An 11841-nucleotide genomic window follows, 5' to 3' on the forward strand; every position below is an offset into this window, starting at 1 on the left:
ATCCATACGATTAAAATGATACCCTACTTATATAGGTTTGATTTTGTCATACTTCTGGGAAAAATTATAACTACATGCAGGAAAATTTATACATTTAAAATTGTCCTTTTCTGGCCCCTATAACTTTTTTATTTTTCCACGTACAGGGCGGTTTGAGGGCTCATTTTTTTGCGCCGTGATCTGAAGTTTTAATCGGTACCATTTTTATTTTGATTGGACTTCTTGATCACTTTTTATTCCTTTTTTTTATGCTATGAAATGTGACCAAAAATACGCTATTTTGGACTTTGGAATTTTTTTGCGTGTACGCCATTGACCGTGCGGTTTAATTAATGATATATTTTTATAGTTCAGACATTTACGCACGCGACGATGCTACATATGTTTATTTTTTATTATGGTTACACATTTTTAATATGGAATTTGGGAAAAGGGGGGTGATTTAAACTTTTAATAAAGAAGGGGTTAATGTGTGTGTTTTTAAACTTTTTTTAAACTTTTTTTTTTTTTTTACACTTTTAGTCCCCTTAGGGGACTTTTAGGAGGAATCATTTGATTCCTCATACAGATGAATGGGATTGCATACAATCCCCAATCCCATTCATCTGTGTGCTCTGCGCTCGATTGATAAAGCCTGGTCCTGCCAGGCTTTATCTTTCAGAGACCCGGAGCCGACACAGGAGGAGAGGTAAGCCCTCAGGCTACCTCAGCAGTGGATCGCTCCCCCGCAATCGCGCTGCGGGGAAGCGATCCACCCCACTGGACCACCAGGGACTGTATACAGGCACCTTTAGATGCCGCTGTCAACTTTGACAGCGGCGATCGCCGCATGTCGGCTATTAACGCCGGCCCCCAGCTACAGGAATCAGCTGGGGGCTGGCCGGTATGACGCGGGCTCGAGTCGGGAGCCCGCGTCATACCCCGGTAACGGCCATTGGATGAGTATAGACGTCCATGGTCGTTATCGGGTTAATATACATATGGCCCCTGCTAGTCACAATGTTCATTTTTAAATCTCCTGCTGAGAGCCCTGATTGGCTCCTCAGTACCGGCCATTCAGGGCTCCCCGCGGGGGATTCGAAAATGAAAGTTAAAACACACTGATACATCGCAGGGTTGATGACCAAGCCGCCCGCTCCCCTGCTTAATAACTTCAGATCGCATCGGGTCTCAGTGAAACCCTGTGCGATCAATCCCTCAGCCCCTGTACTACAACCCCCGTCATGGAACAGACTCTGTTCCATGATGGGGGTAGTAGTACAAACACTAATGTAGCCTCCCCAGCTGTCTGCAGACTCCCGCAGCCAGGGAATTACTACTCCCATCATGGAAACAAGTCTGTTCCATGATGGGAGTAGTAGTAGTCCTGGCTGTGGGAGTCTGTAGGCAGAGGTGTTCGGCCATACATGAGGGATAAAATATTTATTCAGCCGTTAGCACACGTTATTTCATCCCTTATTAAACGTCCGCTTTTTACACAGAAAACAGACGTTTAATAACAGGTGAACTTCATAGTGTGAAAGAAGCCTTATAATCCTCAAAGTGAGTGTAAAAACATTGTTTTAGTACATACATGAAAATCTAGATTCTTTGGAAAATAGGAGTGTGTGAGTGGGAACAATTGGTGAAGTTTTAATTTTCTTTCTTTCTTTCTTTTAGAGCAGAGAGTGGAAGATGTGAAGGTCATCAGGGAACAGCATCCAACCAAAATCCCGGTGAGTGATCTCCACATTCTAGTTTTCTTAGGATCAGACATGAACTGCCCCATTAGGGAACAGAAAGTATTGTTCCCATCTGCTGCCTGTAAGAGGCAAGATCTAGAGAAGGGGATTGCAAACCCCCCCCTCATAATAATAATTGCAGCAGTCGTCAGTGTATATCGCAGTGGGGGAAACCTATAAAATGCGTGTGAAAATGTGTGAATATAAAGACAGATTTACAGCTTTCACGTATTTGTGTTTCTACAGACGAGCTGGAGATGTATCACTAGAACAAATGAGATTATATTTCATTAACAGTCTGTTGCTCCCTGTTATTAACCCTTCCCCACTAGGGAAAAGCTGACGGTAGTGTTAACCAATGAGATAACCAAAACCTCTATGAACTTATTAATGTCACGTTAATAGGTGAGGCCTTCTTGCATCTATATGTCTGTGATATCAGCTGTTTTTCTTATTACACTCCAGTAGTATGAGGTTAGTGGCCCTTTAAGCGTGTGTTGTGCAGTATCTGACATACACCATCCACAGCAGGGGGGGAGGCAACAGAGGGGGCTTATACAGAGAGATCACATTTCAGGCCTTGCCAGATGGCTTTTCCTCCAGTAATCTGCTTGCTCAGTCATACGACTGCTTTATGTAGCAACACTGGGATTGTAACATTTGCTTCTTCTGCTGCTGCCCCTTTCCAAACTGACGTAAGTCTCCTATTTGCATAAAATTCTAAATATGGGTCAGGCTTGCAGAATGTGGGGATTTCCACAAACACCCTTAGAAAGAAGTAAGAGGCAGCAGAATACAGGACTCCACGTCACTGTACCTCAGTCATAATTGTCAATAGCTGCACTACTCCTTCAGGAATATAGTCTAAGAAAGTTCATAGGGTTAAAATGCTTAATATCCCTTTTATCAAACATATCGTGCAAATATGTTAAATGGCTCCCCTGACATATAAGATCTAGTGTTAGATGGCTGTTTATGGCAATAGTGACAAACCTCTGGCCTTCACTACCTCCAGTGTATGAGGTGGCCTAGTATCTTCCTGCGGTTATGGGTCCTTTTATGCCTTTATCAAGCAGTTGCTGCACAGGATGCTCTAGCCCAGTGTTTCCTCTAGCACGCTCCTGAAGCACCCCCAACAGGTCATGTTTTCTGGATTTCCTTAGTCTTTCACGGTGATCTAATTATGGTCAGTGAATCAGACAGCACCACAATTATATCACCTGTGAAAGACTAAGGCTACAATCACATGGCTGTTGTCCCCTGTTCAGATTTTGTCCGTTATTGCCTCCTAAAACGCACCATTCTAATAACGGATGCAAATTGATGAAATTTAGTGGCATCAGTTTGCATCAGTTTTTCATCTGTTAGTAACAGCCATCTACAGACTCCAGCAGCAGGGACTACTACTACTGCTATCATGGAACAGACTCCTTTCCATGATGGGAGTAGTAATTCCCCGGCTGAGGGAGTCTGCAGGTGGCTGGGGAGGCTACATTTGTGTTTGTACTACTACTACCCCCATCATGAAACAGTCTGTTCCATGTTGGGGGTAGTAGTACAGGGGATAAGGGATTGATCGCACAGAGTCTCATTTCTGAGACCGAAGGGATCAGCAGTTATTAAGTAGGGGAGCGGGCGGCATGCTCCGCTCCTCTGCAATGTATCGTATGTTTTTTACTTTTATTTTTTAAATCGTTACCGAGGAGCCATTCAGGGCTCCCGGTGGGGTTTTTAAAATTAACAATGTGAGTGTGCATATCTATATTAAAAGTGCTGTGGGGGGCAAGATATGTAGTGCTGCAGGTGGGGGGGGGCAGACATATATAGTGCTATATATCTAGTCCCCAGCGTATTAATAATATGCCCCCCCAGCGCATTTATAAATATATACCCCCCGCACCGCATTTATATTGTGCCCCCCGCAGCACATTTATCATAATATGCCACCGCAGCGCTATATATAAATAGTATTCTATCAGCAGCGCATCAGGCTGGGGGGCCAGACATATAGCGTTATCTGGCCCCCCTAGTGCTTCTATATACATATGCCCAAGCAGCGCTATGTGTGAAAAGTATTCGATCAGCAGCACATCTGCAGGCCGGCTTCCCTGGCAGATGTGCTGCTGATAGAATACTTTTCACATATAGCGCTGCGTGGGCATATGTGTATAGAAGCACTAGGGGGGCCAGATAATACTATGTTTGCCCCCCCCCAGCGCATCAATATATATATATATATGCCCCGGCGGGGGGGGATCATATTTTTATAAATGCGCTGCGGGGGGGGGGCATATTATAAATGCACTGAGGTGCTAGATATATAGCGCTATATGTCTGCCCCCCCCCTTGCAGCGCTGTATATCTTGCCCCTCACAGCGCTTTTAATACATATTCACACTCACATTGTTCATTTTAAGAACCCCGCCAGGAGCCCTGAATGGTTCCTCGGTGCCGGCCATTCAGGGCTCCCGGCTGGGGTTTAAAAAAGTAAAACCACTCAATACATCGCAGAGGAGTGCAGCATGCTGCACGCTCCCCTGCTCAATAACTGCTGATCCCATCGGGTCTTAGAAGTGAGACCCGGTGCGATCAATCCCTTATACCCTGTACTACTACCCTCAACATGGAACAGACTCTGTTCCATAATGGGGGTAGTAGTACAAGCACTAATGCAGCCTCCACAGCCACCTGCAGACTCCTGCAGCTGGGGAAACTACTACTCCCATCATGGAAACAAGTCTGTCCGTTGATGGGAGTAGTAGTAGTTCCACAACACTGCAGGTGTCTGCTGATGTCACCTCTTCTGAGCATGCTCAGAAGTAATAACTGATATTATAAACCTGGTGCAAACGGATGACATTAAAGGTTCATTCCTTTGCCATAGACTTGAATGTTAAATTTATTATACCTGTTTCTATTCCGTTATTTTTGACGGGAGAAAAAATACTGCATGCTCAAAGTTGGCAAATAAACCCTAATTGTCAAAAAGTTGCTTAAATGGCAGGACATTGTGGACAGTGGATAAGTATTAGGCCCCTTTCATGCTACATACAGTAATTACTCTGTTTTCGAAGTTCAGTCAGAAAATCGTCAGTAAAATGGCAGTTACAAAATCCTATACGGCCAATGGGATTTTTCTAATAGCCGATTTAACCAGTTATAGCCCGTTATTAACTATTTCTCTGGTTGCTATCTTCTGTCACAAAATAACGTTACTATCTTCTGTCACTCATAGCCGTTTTAACCCGTTATAGCCCGTTCATGAACTATTTCTCCCGTTACTATCTTCTGTCACAAAATAACGGCCATTATTAATAACGGGCTATAACGGGTTAAAACGGCTATTACAAAATCCCATTATAGTCTATGGGATTTTTCTAACTGCCGTTTTACTGCCGATTTTCTGATGGAACTTCGAAAATGGAGTAATTATGTAGTGTGAAAGGGGCCTTATAAGTTGTATTGACCAAGACCTAAAAACCTCAGTTTTCCCAATTTTTAAGCAGCCTTTTCAACAATGAAACATGTCCCCTTTAAATGTCCTAGTCATATGTACAGGCAGACTTTTGTGAAGATAAAGGTCAGTGGGGGAGATTTATCAAAATCTGTGTCGAAAAATAAAGTGGAGCAGTTGCCCATAGCAACCAATCAGATAACTTTTCATTTTTCAAAAGGCCTCTGAAAACTGAAAGAAGCGATCTGATTGGTTGCTATGGGCAACTGCACCATTCTTCCTCTGCACCAGTAAAGATAAAGCTCCCCCTATGTGTAGAAAATCCCTGTCTGTGAGCATGCTGTGTTTTGGAGATTCCACAATGACATATATTCTCTCATTCTCTCCTACAGGTGATTATCGAGAGGTACAAGGGGGAGAAGCAGCTCCCAGTGCTGGATAAAACCAAATTCCTTGTCCCAGATCATGTTAATATGAGTGAACTCATCAAAATTATTCGGTAAGATACACCACTGCAGATAAACATCCTATGGGACTGGATTTCTAATTGTTCTATCTACCTTCAGCACTAGAAGTTCCTTTGTCTGTACCCTCTAATGTACTGGTCATACATGTGATCTACTCACAACAAAGAAGTTGTACAGGAGAACCAGGTCACAATGCCCTACCTTATACAATGCATGAATCAGCTCCTTTCTCCTGTTGTGTGACTTCATCTCTCTGCTGGCTCAATGTCTTGACATTAGATTGATATAGAGAAGAATTTTCAGCTCGCCCCGTTTGGATGCTTGTGTCTTAGATTGGTGCTGGCAAGCTCCCTTCATTGAGAAAACATGATATAAAGGAGAATGTCCAGCGAGGAAGAATTCACTTAAAGGGTAGCTCCCACCATCCTATATATTTATATTTTTTTCTATCCCTGCCTATTACCCATCTATCCCTAACCCCCTCCCTGTTTTTAATATTTTTTTTTACTATGTTAAAAATGACTTTTTGTCTGCCTGTAAGTGTGCTCACTACCAGGCAGATTTCCCCAGCAGGCACCATGTCACTGATGCCTGCTGGGGAAGGCGACTTCCGCCCTTAGTTCATCTATATAGGGTGCCTCCAGCTGTTTCACCACTACAACTCCCAGCTTGCCCTGACATCTATTGGCTGTCAGGGCAAGCTGGGAGTTGTAGTGTTGAAACAGCTGGAGGCACCCTGTGCAGAAAACGGTTAGGGCCATGGGCGCGGCGCTAGACCGTTCCCTCCATCTGGTCCCCGATTTCCCCCCCACCCCGTGTTTAAAATGCCGAACCCTGCTCTCCCCCAAACCCCGATCCCCGCTCTCGCGTCATGTGCTGGAGGAGTGGCCAGGCAGGGAGCGAGCGCAGGCTCCATGAATTAGGATCGATGCCCGGCCGGCATCAGTCCGAATTCAGGCGTGATGTCACGCCAGCCTGCAGCCGGCCACTAGGAGGGAGACCCCTAGTGTCCGGTTTTAAAACGTTAATTAAAGCATTTTAATAAAAAAATAAAAATAATGGAAATGTATTAGAGATATGTTGTAGTACACATGTACTACAACATATCAAAAAAAAAAGTTCATGACAGTGCCCATTTAAAGGAAAACTGTCAGCAAAGTCACCCACACTAACCAGTGGTACTGGCTGGTAGTGTGGGTGACTCTGATTAAAATGGTGCTTACCATGCCTGGATCCATCCCAGCATTCGCCCCTTATCTTCTTTTTTCCCCTAAATATGCTAATGAGGCACACGTGGCACGGGCAGGGTAACGAGCCTCTGGCACTGTGACGTCAGCACTGTTAGTTCAGTTCCCGGGCTAATGAGCATTTGTTCCCTCCCTCCGCCTCTCCATTCTGTAATTGCTTCCACTGCGCATATGCCGATTCCTGGAAGTAGAAGCGATTGTAAAGCGGGAAGGCGGAGGGAGGGAATAATATTAATTATCCGGGCCGAGCGCTGAACGAACAGTGCTGACGTCACAGTGCTCGAGGCTCTGCTTGTAACCCCACCCATGCCACTTGCGCCTCATTAGCATAATCAGAAAAAAAGAAGATAAAGGGCGAACGCAGGGGCGGTACCAGACATGGTAGGCATCATTTTAATCAGCGTCACCTGCACTACCAGCCAGTACCACTAGTTAGTGCGGGTGACTCTGCTGACAGTTTTCTTTTTAAAATCTGTTTTATTTTGTAAATGCGCAGAATGTCCCAAACGTGCGGAATATCTATGCATTTGTAATGATCTGCACATTTACAAAATAAACCTGAGATTTTAAGTGCATTCATCCATGTTGGGCATTCTTCTATTATTATTTTTTTTTTAATGTCTTGAAATGGCATGTTCTTCCATGGTGGCACATACAGTATTTACATCAGCCATGAAGTACAGTGCACCCATGCATTATATATTCTAAGAAAAGCTGTCATCCTCATGTTTCTTGGTACAGAGTATACCAATTCAAGCATGTGCCACTTCTGAATGTAAATGGAGAATTAGACCTGATATGAATAAATAAAGGTGTTTCCTTCACATGCAGTGGAAGAAACATGCACAAAATCTACAAACCCAGAAAAAAAAATTGTAAGGCAAAAAAAAAAAAAAAAAAAAAAAAAAAAAAGGACTTGCACAGTTTTGTGGGGCAATCATTTTTTTCTTGGTCGTTCTTCATTGGGGGACACAGAGACCATGGGTATATGCTCTTGCCACTAGGAGGCGCTGACACTAGGAAAAAAAGTCAGCTCCTCCCTGGCAGGATATACCCGCCCACTGGAAGTGAGGTAATGAGTTTTAGCTAGCGTCAGTAGGAGGCAAGACACAGGTGTGGGAGCTCCCCAGACCTGGTCACTTTTATTTTCTAGTAATGGCTGTTTAGTTAGCTTTTTCCCTCCCTTTTGTTTCTCATTTTCAGGTGGGGGTTCAGGAGCATAGTGCTACCTGTTCCCCCATATGCGACAAAGGGGCACAGACATAGAGTATGTACTTTCTGCGGCCGCTGATTTTCTTTACTGCAGCTGGTTGCATCTCCTTCAGCTCTTGCTGGCCAGCGGGACCCATAATGGTGACAGGTAGCTTCGCCACTGGAGGACTCTCTCTCCCTCCTCTGTCAGTGCTGTCTTGGGAGCGCCGGACAGGAAAAGCCCAACACCTTTCTGTGCCTCTCGTGAATGGAGCTTAGCCCCGCCCCCTCCTTCCTCAGCGAGCCCTCCAGGCTGCAGTAGTTGTTCACGCTACCAGGGATGACAGAGACTGTCTCCCTCCTCTGACTCCCTGGTTCAGGGCTATTTCTCCCCCAGCTCAGCGGAAGCCTGTCCACTGTCCAGCCGGGCACCGCTGTCAACCCCCCCCCCCCCCCTAACCTCGGAGCGGCTCCTACAGCACGCTGCATCACTGCTCCTGTTTAGTTCGTGGCTCCCTTACGGTCACAGCTGGCTGTCCACAGCTGCTGGCTTAGTGCAGCTGTGCGGTGACTTGCCGGGGTGCGCAATTTACTGCTTAAGTGCCGGTGGTGCTTGTCGCAGCCTGCGGATTCTTTCCGCAGCTGCGACCCCTTTGCTTATGTGCTTACTGCTCACTATTGCAGCCTGGCTCTCCTCCTGTTTCTGGTTGTCTACTGCTGCTCATGCAGCTAGGGCATTTTCCTTGTAGGAGGGGTTTATGCAATCATGTCATCCCATTTACCTTTTTTGTTCCCAACCGGGCTCTCCCTCTGTCTGTCTGGTTCTGTGCTTCTTGTAATTAGTTTCCTACCTCCTTCCAGGTTGGTTTGGCCCATCAGGTCTCTGCATTGCCCCTTCATGTCTCTCTTTGTGGCCTGTTGGTTTAGAGTCTCTTATAAGGACTGTCCCTTCCTTGGCGTCCTAATCAATCTAATCAACCGGGAAAAGGAGATTTATTTTTTATTTTTTTTTGGGCTCACCGTAAAATCTTTCTCGTTGACTTCATTGGGGGACACAGCACCCACCCATGTCTTCATTCTTGTCCAGATAGCCTTTTCTGGTTCTTGAGTGTTTCTCTGGGATTCCTTTCTAGGGTCCTTAGGACTTGTCTTTTGGTTGGCTTCTCCCTACTGCTTTGTGATAAAACTGATTACCTCACTTACAGTGGGTATGTATATCCTGCCAGGGAGGAGCCGACTTTTTTTCCTAGTGTCGGCGCCTCCTAGTGGCAAGAGGATATACTCATGGTCTGTGTCCCCCCAATGAAGGCTACGAGAAAGAGATTTTACTGTGAGTACAGTACAAGCTGACAATCTTTATTCTATGAATCAGAAACATTCCAATGATAACAAACCTGAATAACTTTTGTTTTATGATTTAGAAAACAAACAAAAATAAAAAATCCATTGCTTTGTTCAGACCCCTATAGCTTTAATGTGTTAATGCGGCAATTACTACTGTAGTGTTTAAACAGGATAGGGAATAGGTTGTTAAGTCCTGGGGAGAACTCCTTTAACTAAGGTTAGGGAATAAGTTTTAGATTGCAGGGTGTCCGACTGCTGTGTATCCCCCTCCCCCCCCCCCCGCGCGCGATCTCCCGTACGGGGCCCCAACAGTCTGTGGGAAGGGGGCGTGTCTACCACCGCACAAAGCGGCTGCTGACACGCCCCCTCAATAAAACTCTATGGGAGAGCCAGAGCGCTGTATTGAGGGTGGGTGTCGGCCACCGCTCCGTGCAGTGGTTGACATACACTGTCTGGCCAGAGAGCCGGGGCCCTCTACGGGAGATCGTGTGGGGGCTTCCAGCGGTCAGACACCCCGCGATCTTTCCAATACTGGACTACTCCTTTAAGTGGCTGACATTGGCATGATCGCCCATCATTACCTGCAGATATCAGCTACTGATAGCAGGGGACATCTGCCGGTTGTGGCACAGGCTTGACTTCAGAACCTGATGCAAATTCCCTCACCCGTCCCATGATGAAATGGATCAAAAAGGGTTTACATTTTTATATTTTTTTCCTACAGCAGCAAACTTGCTACTTCTAAACTTAGATTTAATTGTGACTTCTCTTTTTTATGGTACTGCAGGAGACGTCTACAGCTGAATGCCAACCAAGCTTTCTTCCTGCTAGTAAACGGCCACAGTATGGTGAGCGTATCCACGCCTATTTCTGAGGTTTATGAGCGTGAAAAGGATGAGGATGGATTTCTGTACATGGTCTATGCATCACAGGAGACTTTCGGGATGAAAAACACATAAATACCATCACTCATTGTTTTTATTTTGTTTTTAAAATTTTATTTAAAAAGTTGTTTTCCCCCCCCGGCTAAGTCCTATGAGAAAACTAACAAACTGCCGATTTTCTCAAGTAGATCTATATGTATTCATGCTATCTGAAAAATCATGCAATTCTAGTGTTCCTCTGGATAATTACGTAGAATTAAAAATATATTATTTAACGCCAGAGAAGGCATAATATATGTGTATATATATATGCTGTGTAATGTGATCTTTTCCACCTCCTAATTCACAAGGAAATTTGTAGCTATGAGCTACCAGTTGGCAGGTTCTGAATTTTCAATTTTATCATCCTGTAAATTTTCTTATCCTAGGGGCCTTCACTATATCCCTCCTTTGTCCATAGCATGTTATTTCCTGGATTCATTAACAGCAAACGTTTATGCTGTTTCTGTCTGAAGGAGGTGCCCCGCTTTGTGTTCTATTATGTAAATGATCCACAGTACTAATGTTCTATGTAACAGCTCAGTGCCAGGGTTATAGTTTGGAATATTGATAATGCAAAGAGTTTTCTTTTGGTATAGAACATAAGATGGCTTGTGCTGACTGCTGAAGCAGAAACATGTGGTGACAGTGGCATGTTTAAATGCATATATTTAATAGTTACACAAGTGCTCTCTTAATGCTTACGTATGTAAAGCAATTCTAACCGTACACTAGGTAAACTGTTAATGTGACTAGTGTTTAATGTTCAAGAAGCCAAGGGTCTACATACAGCAGCCCCCCAATTCTGTAAATCAACTTTTCACAAATACTTAGAGCTTACAGTGTATGGAATCCCTTTTACTTATCTAATATACTGGTAATGTGTTAAGGGAATACCCTTTGCAGGTGCATGCTACCCAAGGGAAGCAAGACCATTTTACTTAAGGTCCCCTTCTTCAAGGGCCATATTGCTCCAACACAGGGGCTGCCTCTATGACGCAAAAATACCCTTATATACAGTACATCTACATAATGCAAGAAAAAGGAGGCTTAAGATAAATGTATCCCAATGTAGAACTGACCCTGCTGAGGAGCATTTATGAGTGACCATTATGGACCTGCAGCTTAAGTCCATTGTGGCCACTAGGGGGATGTACCCCGCTGCTGAGGATAAATCAACCTCCTGACTAGAGATGAGCGAACTTACAGTAAACTTGATTCGTCACGAACTTCTCAGCTCGGCAGTTGCTGACTTTTCCTGCATAAATTAGTTCAGCTTTCAGGTGCTCCGGGGGGGCTGGAAAAGGTGGATATAGTCCTAGGAAAGAGTCTCCTGGGACTGTATCCATCTTTTCCAGCCCACGGGAGCACCTGAATGCTGAACTCATTTATGCAGGAAAAGTAATCAACTGCCGAGCCGAGAAGTTCGTGACGAATCAAATTTACTGTATGTTCGCTCATCTCTACTCCTGACCTATCAACTAACTGAGCAAT

The 11841-nt window shown here is 44.7% G+C and overlaps 1 protein-coding gene across 1 annotated transcript in view; it reads left to right on the plus strand.

Moving 5' to 3' along the window:
- The window catches only part of MAP1LC3B (microtubule associated protein 1 light chain 3 beta), a 32163-nt gene extending 21544 nt beyond the window's left edge, over window positions 1-10619 (plus strand). The window contains exons 2-4 of the mRNA XM_056525542.1: window positions 1660-1715; window positions 5568-5674; window positions 10212-10619. Of these exons, the coding sequence (XP_056381517.1) occupies window positions 1660-1715; window positions 5568-5674; window positions 10212-10383 (335 nt within the window). The 3' untranslated portion in view covers window positions 10384-10619. The remainder of the gene's footprint in view (window positions 1-1659; window positions 1716-5567; window positions 5675-10211) is intronic.
- The last annotated feature ends 1222 nt before the right edge of the window (window positions 10620-11841 follow it).

This window comes from Hyla sarda, chromosome 6 (assembly GCF_029499605.1).
Source record: "Hyla sarda isolate aHylSar1 chromosome 6, aHylSar1.hap1, whole genome shotgun sequence".
In the NCBI taxonomy this organism is placed as follows: domain Eukaryota; kingdom Metazoa; phylum Chordata; class Amphibia; order Anura; family Hylidae; genus Hyla; species Hyla sarda.